We start from the raw sequence: 13,770 nt of genomic DNA, 5'->3' as shown, positions 1-13,770 counted from the left end.
AAACAGTCAGCCTCCATGGTGACAGGGTATTATGTTTGTGTATTTTAAGTACACTTTAAATTATAGGCATTTGTGTCAAAAAGTCAAACAATTTGATTGATAAATAACCAAGCAGCAGTCATCTGCTGCCACTACAACAGGCAGCTCTTGGTTAAAGAGACCAGCAGTACATATTTTAATCTACAGCTCCGGTCCTTACAGGCAGCTGATACATCAGGTTATCTGGGTAATAATTAGCATGTTGCTTAGTGTGCCACAAATTTCATTGGGTAATTACATGCTGATTAGACAGACAATAAAATGTTGGCAGGTTAATGGCACCTTGTAGACCTGATTGGACTACCCTATCCTTTATTATGGTCAATTATGTGACGCAAGCCCTTAAACAGTAATGCAGGTAAAAATAGAACTCATAAACTTGTTATATGGGAAGGTATAACTTGAAGAGAACAAAATATAACTTGCAGCGTTAGAAAGTGTGGCAGCTTTGTATACCGCTGAGTCTCCGAGAATCCCATGGCCCTCTTTCACAGGATGAACTAGCTCAAAGTAGTGCCATCCGCTTGCAGCTACTTAAAAGCAACAGCTGTCAAAATATTTTTTACTTAAATTGAGCATAAAATATTAAACTCCCTCGGAGTTGTACATCTGTGGGAATGTACGTCTCAAATGGCCCAAAAAGGGACACTTTTGTTTTTGAGTATGTAGTTATTGGCGTGGCCAGGGCCGAAGCTAAGTAATTTGTTTAAAAAATGGTGCATTTTTTAAAACAATTTAATAATAATATAATATTTCCTATAATGCTTTTTAATGTGAATTCCGGGGTGAATGATAAATGCATAACCAGCAAAAATTCTAAGGCTCTAGGCAAGAGGAACATCAGAGGAAGAAAGAGGTACAGGGGGTTTAGGCACTAAAAGAGTGACTGGAGAGTAGCTTGGGAGGTATGAGTCTTGACATCTTGACATCGCATGAGAATCTCCAGGTTGCATTGTCAACATATTTTGCATAAAGAAAGAAAAGTACAGAAAAATAAGGAATGTATATAATAAGTTAAGAGAGGTGAGGGCAGAAGATCTCAGGAACCCCACAGCTCGTATAGCCCCATTGGGCCCAATTTACCATACTAATGGTTTAAATTCCTCTGATGCTGTGAAATTCCAGCCACTGAAACTAGATAGCAATGTAAGAGGACACAAAATGATTTGACCAGCTGCTCCATCACCCTAATCGCCTTCATTTTCAGAAACCATGATTGTATGGTGGAGGAGCGTGGCACCCAGAGGATGGAGGACATTACACTAGTCTCTAATAGTGGAATAACCAGAATGGTTGAATAACCAGGCAGTCCTACATATGCAAATATGATGGCCCACGTCTCCAACACTCTGGATCAGAATTTGAAAAAATTCTTGCTAGCGACACAGGAACTCTGTACCAAAAAGATAAATAAAAATGTTCCTTTGTTTTCAAATAGCCTCCTGTAAGAGTTCAAGTTTAAGTACAAACAGCATTGAAAGTTTGCAACCTCACTGCATCAAATTTGAGATTTGAAAAGCTGAGAGTACAGCAACATCTCTCTTAAGTCAGTGTTTGATAAAGAGATTGGGCAATAACATTGGCAATACCACGATAGTGGCTGCCATAATATGTGGATGAAAGTCTCCACCTTCTCTTATGGAATGGAACGTAGCTATAATGTGCCGTATCTGACCAAAAAACGTAATATTTTAAGGGGAGGCCATCAGGCCCAGGGGCCCTACTGATTTCATGGATTTAATTGCAAGCAGCACTTTTTCACACTCAGTAATTCACTTCTCTAAGAGCTCTGCCTGAGCAGGATCAACCAGAGTAATATTCTCTTATCTTCTATGCCCTTCCAAGGCCACCCGTCTCCACTGTAGATTGTACAAGGAACTGTGGTAATCTTGGAATGTCTTCGCTTTCTCCGTTGAAGCGGACACCACCCCAGCCTTAGGAAATGCAATTTTAGGAATACATGCTTGTTGTTGCTTGTTGCAAAGCACCAAATGCTTGCTGCATTTATTCCCATGCTCATAGAACACCCTATTTACTTGATGGTTAGCAGTTCGGTATAAATATCATCCAAAAGGGAGTGAGTAGGTGTTCTCTAAAGATGAGCAATTTGTGTAGTTAAAGAAAGGATCACATGGGTGTGTTGCTTTTTTTACCTGGGAACACAATTTAACAGAGAAACCGAGAATGACCTCCTTGTGTGCTTCCCAAATGGTTGGCCTGGGCGTGTACTCAACCACATTATCCCTACAGTAGTTTTGCAATGTTTGCTTCAGCAGACACACCAAATCTGACAGAAGGGCCTTGTTAAGTCTCCAAAAGGGTCTGGCCGGTTTAGAGGAAAAGGTACCAAGTCATTATAAGAGGTGAGTTGTCCGACCAATTGATTAAGCCAATATTTACCCACCTCAGAAGGTCCAGGGGGTAATGCCCAATCAAGAAGGCATCAACCCTAGAGTATATGTGATGGTAGAGAGGAGAAAACGGTGTAGTCCCTCTCTCCCAGGTGCCGTAGCACTGAGGTCAGCAGTACAAAACATAGTACCAAAGGGCAAAACAGAAGAATGGTCAGAGTCCAAATTTCAGGGCAGACAGCTTCTCACTCATAAACGGTAGACAGGCACGGGTTAAGGCAGATGACAAGAATCCTAATCCAGGGACAGTCCAAAGGTCAAAACTGGGGGCTAGTTTTAATATGGAATTATTAAATTGCAATAGTAAAGCAATTAAATGCTTTTATGTAATATATTTCCATTGTGACACTGGAATAACCAAGCACTGATGGCTGTGCTTGGTGTATTTTTATAGGGTCATCCATTAGCACTGGAGCTGTACTGGATTATGTATTTGTGCTTCCTGGTGCTTATTACATTGAACATTTACTTGAATGGGTGCACATGCCTCATGCTTGTCTCACACGCACACGATAGAAGGAGGCAAGGACTTGCTCCCCCTTCTTCTCACCTCACCCCTTTCTCCCCATGTCTCTCCTCATTTCTCTCCCATTTTTCTTTATCTCCATCATATCTCATTATCCTTCCTCCACACTAGTTCTCCCTTTTCTTCACTAACATCTCTCAGCTTTCTTGATATCACTCCCCTTTCTCCCAATCTCTTACCTTAATGTTTTTCTTCTTCTTTACATTGTGATCTTGAGGTAGAAGCACAAGGTCTGTTCCTACAGACCTCTGTTATAGGGCTTCTGTGCGGTGCTTGCGGCTTCAGTGCTAAGCACCAGGATATGACGTCATATCCCAGAGCTCAGAATCAATTGCTGGCAGCATCAGGAGGGAGCCCCTGATTGGGTGTCCAAGCCTGGGCCTCCTGGTAATAAGACTGGCCCTCCCAGGACACCTGAACAAGATGTCACATTAAGGACTATCCCAGGAATCTGTAACTAGTTGACTAGTATATGCATTATACCCATTGAAATAAATGAAGAAATATTAGTAAGATGTACTCATATAAACAGGTAAAAAACTTAAAGGAACATGCATCAATGTATCAATGCAAGCTATAACTTTATATGCAGTTTTCTTCTCCTTGTTTGATGTTTCAGAATTTGTTGAAAATTCTGAAATAACTGACATTTTTTTTAACATGACATAACCAAAGTAGCAAGTTCAAAATCTACACTTTTTTGGATGCTAATATCGTCATCTGCACTAACACTTTGCACATGCAAAAAAAAAAGTCTGGAACTGTACTGTATAGATTCTGTTAACCTGGCAAAGGATGGGTTACATTAACTGCACATTCATCAGGTTGTAATTTACAATAAATACAATTTAACACAAAATAAAAGAGTATGATATTTATATATATAGCTTTAAATTTCAGTGAATTTGCAGGGTATAATATAAATGTACACACAGCCTGAACCCCTGGCATGGAAGCAGTTACAACTGAAATGAATTGTTCTCTTTGTATCATCATATATGCAAGGGACCTTTCAAGCACCATATGCAGAGCTGTCAAGTTTGTTATAGGAAAGATCATTAGTGTGAGTTTTTCATTGTTGGTTCCATGTTTGAAAGAAAGGTACATATTGTTTACCAGCCAAATATATCAACCCTCTTAGGGTGCCTGGGGGCTACCTTGTTGAAACATGGGATTGAATAAACTTAATAAGTCAACTTCTGTCATCTCTATAAATCACTCAACCCCTCCCCCTCATCTGGCCTGCCAAGTCCTAAAAAATAGGTAGTAATAAGGTTGGGCCAGTTGCCACCATAAACTATCCTCCTCTCCACATAGTCTGCGCAGAACTTCCAAACTGGCAGTGTCCACAGAAATATCAGTGTATTTAGCACAGATAAAGTGCCTTTACAGAGACACTGGTGTGAAATGGCAAGGTCACTAAAAGTTATCCCTAAAGACCTGTGGGGAATTTAGCAAAATGACAAAGTCTGTCGCTTAATGCCTGTGCTATCCCACTAACACTGTGCTTATTATGTTATTCTTGGCCCTGACACAGAGGTTCTTTAGTATAGTTCTGAGGATCTGGACCAAGGGTAGGCAACTTGTGGGGTCCGGCTACCCGTCGCATGAAACATGGCCAGGACTGCCCGATGCCATCAGTGGGCGTTCCCACTGGCATCAGTGGGTGGGGCCACCAACGCCTCTCCCAGAGTTCTTCGGGCCAAACCCGGAGAGTTCCCAGGTATTGCAATGTGTCCCCGAAAAATCTGTATAAGGGCTGTACTCCCTGGAATGTAAGTCATTCCAGAATACACAAACAGGTCATACCTACGTAAATACAGTTACAGGAAAATGTGTGTAAACCCTTTGGAGTTACCTGCAAATATTGTCCATTAACTTTGATCTTAGTCACAACAATTTACAAATACAGTCTGTTTCAACTAATAACATTCAAACAATTATGTGTTTTCATCTCTTTATTGAACATAGAGTGCAAACATTCACAGGGCAGGGTGGCAAAAGAATGACAGCATGGGGTCTCCCTTGTGAGCAGTAGCTAGATTTGTTAGCTTCCAGCTTTCTGATCTAATTTTCAGGCATTTTCCTGTGTTTTGATGTAATTAGTGCTCGAGTCCGTATGACATCAGTAAGTAGGAAGCTCAAATTTGAAAAGGTTCGCAGTTGGACTATCTTGATCCTCCTGAATGAGCCCCCCAAGCACAGGTACACGCTGTACCTAACAGGTACGCTCTGTGATCAGCAGCAATGAGGCTAAAAAAATTAATTAACATATTCAAAAGACATTTAAAAACGTTTAAAAACAAAAATAACATATAAAATAACAAAACAATAATTAAACAGACTCCAATTATGTCACCATAACATCACTAGTCCCATCCCGTTCCAAGAGAGATTCCTGAGATCTTTAAAGACCTCAAAGGGATCTACAGTCAAAGATGTATTTGTCTTTGGTAAGGGGGCGACCAATCACTTTAGAGAGTCCCTTTAAACTCTCGGCCAATCAGGTAGGGAGCTACCCGACACACCATATATGGAGTTCCGGGGGTGCGGACTTAGCGACCAATGAAAATAATGAAAATAGGAGCTACATCCCACTCCCTATAGGGTGATCCGAGCGACCAATCCCGGATGTGTCTACCTTGCTCGATCTAAGAACGTACTTCAGCTGCCGGGCTTAACCTTTATTGTATGCGGCAGCTGGGGATACGTTCAGGGGCAAGGGACCTAGTGATTTTAGCCTCTTTCTCCCGGTAACATATTTTATGTAGTCAGGGAAAAATACGGAGCTTCCGTGACAAATACTGTTTTATTTTTACTGTTGTTGACATATTATCCATAATAAATTACATACTATACAAAAAATGTAATACAAAGAGAAAGCCCTATCGGTGTTTGAAAACACCATATATAATTTGTGTGGGTACTCAAAAGGGAAAACATGGTTGAACAAAAATATGCTAAAACCTCTGGTCACGAAAGAGTTAGGTTTGATAGACTCTGAACTTATGTGAACTATGCCATTTTGCAGAATTGCCTAAAAAATAAACAAGCCGAGTTGTCAGAATATGGTGGGAGTCCGCAGAAGCCGAAGACATTGCTTACCAATGCAATGTTAGTTAATTTTTTCATTCCACAAAAAAAATTCTGTTACAGATGTGGTGCCAAAGACAATCTATACAGTAGGGTCAATCATCTCTGAGTGCAGATTAGTATATTGCGATAAAAGATCTAAGCTTTAAATGTTTCTATAAAGAGTTGCGTGATTGTTAGCCATCTCAGGTGTGTTCAACAGGTAGGGCGTGACCAGGCTCTAGGGTTAATCTTCAATGAAAATAGATGATGGAGTTGGAAGAGGTGTGTTGTGGGACAGCTGGGACGTTTTTTCCTGTTAGTTAAACGTCTGTCTCCGTTGCGAAGTGTGCAAGGGATACGGGAACCCACCGCTGACTCAAGGTGATGTGACTATATTAATCTGTATGCGCTATATTTACGCGTGGGTCTGCTTAATATACATGCGCTGCGTGTCAAAGACAACTAGTTACGGCTTAAAAAAAATTTGAGCAATGGATTGTATTGTAATGATTTTATTTTTAAATTGCAGAACAGAGAAAGAAATATTCCAACTCAAACGTTATCATGCATGAAACGTCCCAGTACAACGTAGAGGTAAGTGGGGGATTGTGATGCAGGATGGAAGGTAATCGAGCAAGATATTCATATTATGTCACATTTAGCAATGTACATTATTCCCGTAAGCAGTAAGTTCATAGTAGAAGAGCTCAATAGCAAAGCAACGCGGCTGAGCAGAGGACAGTTCATAATTTAAAGGGCATTAAATACAGAACAACAGAGGAGGGCAAAGTGCAGCACGGAAAGTGTTTGGTGTAAGCTTCAATAAACGAGAATCAGGAAATGTTTTATCATCAGCTTAGAATGAAGCATACAAGACACAGCTCAATAACACATAATAAGAAAAACACAGGAAGGAGTTTAGTACTGGAGAGTTTAGAACACAGGATGGAAGGCAGCTTAAGTCTTAACATATAGGCAGACTAGGCGGCTGATCCGTTGGAGGGTTTTCTCATGATGTTCCTTAGAATGTTTGAAAGTAAGTGCATACAGAAAGGGAAGCCGGACAAACACTTCACCTAAGGTTCTACAAACCCTACAACCACTCCTAAGGAAAATGTATGGAGAACAGATCTGTGAAACATACTGGGAATAATACTGAATGGCTGATGTTCAGGGAGCTGTAATAACAAAGTGGAGGCATGTAAGTGACTACTCATTAATACATTGAACCAGGCCAGTAGGCCGGGCCGCGGCAGGGCCGGGTTGACTTAGGGGCTGATGGAGCTGCAGCTCCAGGCCCCTACCTTAAAATAGGCCCAGTCAGGACCGGACTGACTGGGCCTATGCAGCCTCTACGGCCGCATTAATGCAGGGCATAAGGGGCACCTGCCCCTAAAGCCCGCCGCAACTGCGACCAGGTCCGCCACTCTAAGGGGCCGGGAAGCCCCCACCAGGGCCAGCCTCACGGGTGTGCGGCCGCACAGGGTTTAAATTAAATTATAGTGAGAGGGGGGTACATATTGAGAAGTGGGGAAGGGGGTACATAGTGAAAAGGGGGAACATAGTGAGAAGAGGCAGATGAGATGGGGAGAGGGGGTAGTGTGAATGCGTATGAGAATGAATGAATAAATGTGTGGATGAATTGTGTGAATGCGTATGACAATTAATGAATTCATGTGTGGATGAATTGCTTAAATGATTTGTGAGACTGCATTAATGAATGTGTTAATGATTTGTGTGAATGAGTGAGTAAATGCAAAGATGGTACATAAAGGGTGGGCTTTAACAATAAATAAATAAATAAATAAAAATGGTCTGCTCAGGCTTAAATGCCGGGCCTATTTTTTGTCCCAGTCCGGGCCTGCATTGAACAGTAACAGTTTGGAAACACCAGGGCCTAAAGCAAGCTAGCCAGGTGCCCAGGACACTTAGCTGGTAAGGGACACCACCTGTACAAGTGGCTGGTGGAGAGGAGCACTAAAGCCAGAGTTTGCCTAGGGTGCAAGGAACTATTAGGCTAGGTTTCCACTTGGGTTTTTTTAGCTAAAAACGCCTATAAAAACGCCAATAGCGCCACCTGGCGTTTTTTTGTGAAAAACGCATGCAGCCAGATGTTAGCTGTAATTCAATGGGAAATCGCAAAATGCCATTTCCACTTGGCGTTTTTCTGTTTGGCGTTTTTTCAGTCCTCTTTGGCGTTTTTCTGCTTTTTTGTGCTCTGTGGCAGTTTTTCAAAACTGCAGCATGTTGACACTCTGGCGTTTTTTGCAAGAAATCTTGGCTTTTTTTCTCCAATAGAAGTCTATGGGAGAGAAAAAACGCCATGAAAAAGCCATGTGGGTTTATTGCCTTGGCGTTTTTTATGGCGTTTTTTCCACAGTTACAATGCAGAGGATGGACCCAGTATCTGTGTGTCCTATGAGAAATAGGCTGAAAACAAACAGTTTCACACAAAACAAAGTCCTGGACTGGTTCATATTGAATTTTACACCATTTGGAACAAACATGCCATTACAAACAAACATACGCGACCAGATCCTGCGTGCCAAAAGCAACAGCAAACAATTTGCACCATCATTTTGGGCCAATCTTCCCAGAGGAGCAGACATTCGGAATAAAGCATGCCTTACAAACCACAGAAAAGAGACAAAAGGGTCTACCAAGTAAATGACATCAGGAGAGGGCAGATACTTGCCATTTATCCTAATCCCTTTTAGCTGGGTGAAACTTCTAACTTGTAAAGGCTGGAAAAACTGCCTAAGGCTAGGTTTCCACTTGGGTTTTTGTCCGGCGTTTTTTTCTTGATGAAAAACGCCAGGAAAACTGCCAAGAAAACTGCCGCTGCATTTACCTGCGTTTTGGCGTTTTTTCTGCAGTTTTTTCTGGCGTTTTAGCCTTTCTGTGGAAATTGCTTTTTTTGACCTTAGGCAGTTTTTCCAGCCTTTACAAGTTAGAAGTTTCACCCAGCTAAAAGGGATTAGGATAAATGGCAAGTATCTGCCCTCTCCTGATGTCATTTACTTGGTAGACCCTTTTGTCTCTTTTCTGTGGTTTGTAAGGCATGCTTTATTTCGAATGTCTGCTCCTCTGGGAAGATTGGCCCCAAATGATGGTGCAAATTGTTTGCTGTTGCTTTTGGCACGCAGGATCCGGTCGCGTATGTTTGTTTGTAATGGCATGTTTGTTCCAAATGGTGTAAAATTCAATATGAACCAGTCCAGGACTTTGTTTTGTGTGAAACTGTTTGTTTCCAGCCTATTTCTCGTAGGACACACAGATACTGGGTCCATCCTCTGCATTGTAACTGTGGAGAAAACGCCATAAAAAACGCCAAGGCAATAAACCCACATGGCTTTTTCATGGCGTTTTTTCTCTCCCATAGACTTCTATTGGAGAAAAAAAGCCAAGATTTCTTGCAAAAAACGCCAGAGTGTGAACATGCTGCAGTTTTGAAAAACTGCCACAGAGCCCAAAAAAGCAGAAAAACGCCAAAGAGGACTGAAAAAACGCCAAACAGAAAAACGCCAAGTGGAAATGGCATTTTGCGATTTCCCATTGAATTACAGCTAACATCTGGCTGCATGCGTTTTTCACAAAAAAACGCCAGGTGGCGCTATTGGCGTTTTTATAGGCGTTTTTAGCTAAAAAAACCCAAGTGGAAACCTAGCCTTAGGTCAAAAAAAGCAATTTCCACAGAAAGGCTAAAACGCCAGAAAAAACTGCAGAAAAAACGCCAAAACGCAGGTAAATGCAGTGGCAGTTTTCTTGGCAGTTTTCCTGGCGTTTTTCATCAAGAAAAAAACGCCGGACAAAAACCCAAGTGGAAACCTAGCCTAAGGCTAGATTTCCACTTGGTTTTTTTTTGCTAAAAACGCCTATAAAAACGCCAATAGCGCCACCTGGCGTTTTTTTGTGAAAAACGCATGCAGCCAGATGTTAGCTGTAATTCAATAGGAAATCGCAAAATGCCATTTCCACTTGGCGTTTTTCTGTCTGGCGTTTTTTCAGTCCTCTTTGGCGTTTTTCTGCTTTTTTGGGCTCTGTGGCAGTTTTTCAAAACTGCAGCATGTTGACACTCTGGCGTTTTTTGCAAGAAATCTTGGCTTTTTTTCTCCAATAGAAGTCTATGGGAGAGAAAAAACGCCATGAAAAAGCCATGTGGGTTTATTGCCTTGGCGTTTTTTATGGCGTTTTTTCCACAGTTACAATGCAGAGGATGGACCCAGTATCTGTGTGTCCTACGAGAAATAGGCTGAAAACAAACAGTTTCACACAAAACAAAGTCCTGGACTGGTTCATATTGAATTTTACACCATTTGGAACAAACATGCCATTACAAACAAACATACGCGACCGGATCCTGCGTGCCAAAAGCAACAGCAAACAATTTGCACCATCATTTGGGGCCAATCTTCCCAGAGGAGCAGACATTCGGAATAAAGCATGCCTTACAAACCACAGAAAAGAGACAAAAGGGTCTACCAAGTAAATGACATCAGGAGAGGGCAGATACTTGCCATTTATCCTAATCCCTTTTAGCTGGGTGAAACTTCTAACTTGTAAAGGCTGGAAAAACTGCCTAAGGTCAAAAAAAGCAATTTCCACAGAAAGGCTAAAACGCCAGAAAAAACTGCAGAAAAAACGCCAAAACGCAGCTAAATGCAGTGGCAGTTTTCTTGGCAGTTTTCCTGGCGTTTTTCATCAAGAAAAAAACGCCGGACAAAAACCCAAGTGGAAACCTAGCCTAAGGCTTGGTTTCCATTGGGGTTTTTTTTGCTAAAAACGCCTATAAAAACGCCAATAGCGCCACCTGGCGTTTTTTTGTGAAAAACGCATGCAGCCAGATGTTAGCTGTAATTCAATGGGAAATCGCAAAATGCCATTTCCACTTGGCGTTTTTCTGTTTGGCGTTTTTTCAGTCCTCTTTGGCGTTTTTCTGCTTTTTTGGGCTCTGTGGCAGTTTTTCAAAACTGCAGCATGTTGACACTCTGGCGTTTTTTGCAAGAAATCTTGGCTTTTTTTCTCCAATAGAAGTCTATGGGAGAGAAAAAACGCCATGAAAAAGCCATGTGGGTTTATTGCCTTGGCGTTTTTTATGGCGTTTTTTCCACAGTTACAATGCAGAGGATGGACCCAGTATCTGTGTGTCCTACGAGAAATAGGCTGAAAACAAACAGTTTCACACAAAACAAAGTCCTGGACTGGTTCATATTGAATTTTACACCATTTGGAACAAACATGCCATTACAAACAAACATACGCGACCGGATCCTGCGTGCCAAAAGCAACAGCAAACAATTTGCACCATCATTTGGGGCCAATCTTCCCAGAGGAGCAGACATTCAAAATAAAGCATGCCTTACAAACCACAGAAAAGAGACAAAAGGGTCTACCAAGTAAATGACAGCAGGAGAGGGCAGATACTTGCCATTTATCCTAATCCCTTTTAGCTGGGTGAAACTTCTAACTTGTAAAGGCTGGAAAAACTGCCTAAGGTCAAAAAAAGAAAATTTCCACAGAAAGGCTAAAACGCCAGAAAAAACTGCAGAAAAAACGCCAAAACACAGGTAAATGCAGCGGCAGTTTTCTTGGCAGTTTTCCTGGCGTTTTTCATCAAGAAAAAAACGCCGGACAAAAACCCAAGTGGAAACCTAGCCTAATACAAGATGTTAATGGTACATAGTTAACAGTTAACTGTGCTTGTCATGCCTTACTTTCACAACAAAACACGCTTTTATATCAAAGGTCAGTTGGAACCAAAAGCCACACCTTAAATTGTCTCAGAATAGTCCAAAGTTAATAAAGAAAATTGACCTTTGGAAATAAGAATAATTAGAATATACTACAGGGATCGTCAGGAGAGGCTAATTCGTCTGCTACCCACACAGCACCAATTATCTAGATAAACAAAGAGCATTATTTCCAAGCTCATGTCTCTAGTGGCAGCAGTAGAACTTGTGACACATGATTGGCAGCATAATGAGCCAAAACACAACACAGCGTTCACACAATAGATAGTTTTCTGCAAACCACAAAATGCTTTTCCCTTTGTGCCATCTAAAACATTTTTATTAATTTTTATACTTTCAAGGAGGCACAAGTGTATATTTTTTCAAATTTTAAGGATGATGCATTTAGTATATTACAGTTTTATATTATTAGTATTACATTTACAAGAATACACAGTTTTGAAATATTGGCTGTCATTTTTGAAAATAAGATTCTTAAAGTCTTATAAAATAGAAATTCTTTAGCTTTTACACACCATCTGGGAACAGGCATAGACTTTTAACTGTGATCATAACGTGGACCTAACTTCAGAGCTAGTGTTTTCAAAATGTCGGGGTATTAACACTGCTCGGCAGTGTTCCCTCTAAGCTGTGCGCTTGTGCGCATGCACATAACTTTTCGAGGGAGCGCACACGTCGTAAAACTGTGCGCACAGTACCTAATGGGGAGCTGGGGGGGTGGGCAGTCCGTCCAGGGTGCCGTCCAGGGTGATGCTGGCACTCCTCCAGAGACGGTCCGCTGCTGGAGGAGCAAGCTCGGTTGGGGAGATCAAAAATCTCACCTCAACCGGCTTAAAATCAATCAAGGGAGCGGGAGGTCTGTTAATGCAGACCTCCGATCCTGCTCCCTTGTGATGCGTGGGGCAACTGATGCTGTGCATCGGGATTTGATGTCAGATCCCGGCACACAGCACTGAAGCCACGCCCACCGTCTTTACTGCACCGGAAGATCAGGACACAGAAGAAGAAGAGGCAAGAGGAAGAATGAAGAGGAGGAGGAAAAGTAACTAGAAAAGTAACAGAAAGGTAAGAAAACATTAAGTGAGAATGGATTAGTAAGTGTGTGAGAGTGATGGGTGTTATGCTGTAGTTTATGCTCAATGTTTGTGAATGAGTATGTATGTGATAGCATGGATGTGTAAGTGGGGGGGGGTAGCATGGCATAGGGAGGCTGTAATCACATTAATATGATGCCCAGGTTCCAGCATGTACTGGCTGCCTGGGCATGATAGGAGTGTGATTGCTGTTAGCAATTATATATATATATGTATATATATATATATATAGATATATAATGTTGTTGTTGGTTTTTTTGTCCAATTTTGGTGTGTTATTTTTAATAAAGTGGGTTTTTTTTTTTAAATTGGGGGTCATTTTCAGTTTCGGTCCGGTGAATGCTGAATTTTCGGTCCAGAATTTCCATTTCGGTGCATCCCTATATACTAATCCAGACACTGAAGCAGTAGGCCTACACCACATCAATGTTTGGCTTAGTATATAGTGATAGGGGTTATGCTACATTATTGGCAATGTCTGGCTGAATGTATAGTGATAGGTGTTGTGCTGTGCCTCAGTATATAGTGATAGGTGTTATGCTGCCCCACCGTCAATGTTTGCCTCAGTATATAATAACAGTTATGCTGCAAGACCGTCAATGTCTGCCTCAGTATATAGTGATAGGTGTTATGCTGTACCCCTGTCAATGGTTGCCTAACGACAGAAGCTATGCAGTTTTTCCCAATAAAAAATTATATATATATATATATATATATATATATATATATATATATATATATATATATACACACACACATATATATATTGATCCTTTATGCAGCCCGGAGCCCCCGCTCGCGATTCGCTCATAATTAACTTTTGCGGTGAGAATTTCACCTTTAAAATAGACCATGGAGTCAAAAGGGTTTTTTTT

General features: G+C 41.3%; 1 protein-coding gene across 2 annotated transcripts in view; it reads left to right on the top strand.

Moving 5' to 3' along the window:
- Window positions 1–13,770, top strand: part of EPS8L2 (EPS8 like 2) — a 60,985-nt gene that overhangs the window by 27,133 nt on the left and 20,082 nt on the right. For both annotated transcript variants that reach the window (XM_053448714.1, XM_053448713.1), the window contains exon 4: window positions 6,581–6,645. In XM_053448714.1, coding sequence (XP_053304689.1) covers window positions 6,581–6,645 — 65 coding nt within the window. The remainder of the gene's footprint in view (window positions 1–6,580; window positions 6,646–13,770) is intronic.

The sequence above is a fragment of the Spea bombifrons genome, chromosome 10 (genome assembly GCF_027358695.1).
Source record: "Spea bombifrons isolate aSpeBom1 chromosome 10, aSpeBom1.2.pri, whole genome shotgun sequence".
NCBI classification, from domain to species: Eukaryota; Metazoa; Chordata; class Amphibia; order Anura; family Pelobatidae; genus Spea; species Spea bombifrons.
The sequence above is the reverse complement of the archived record's forward strand: the minus strand, read 5'-3'. Positions and strand labels throughout refer to the sequence as shown.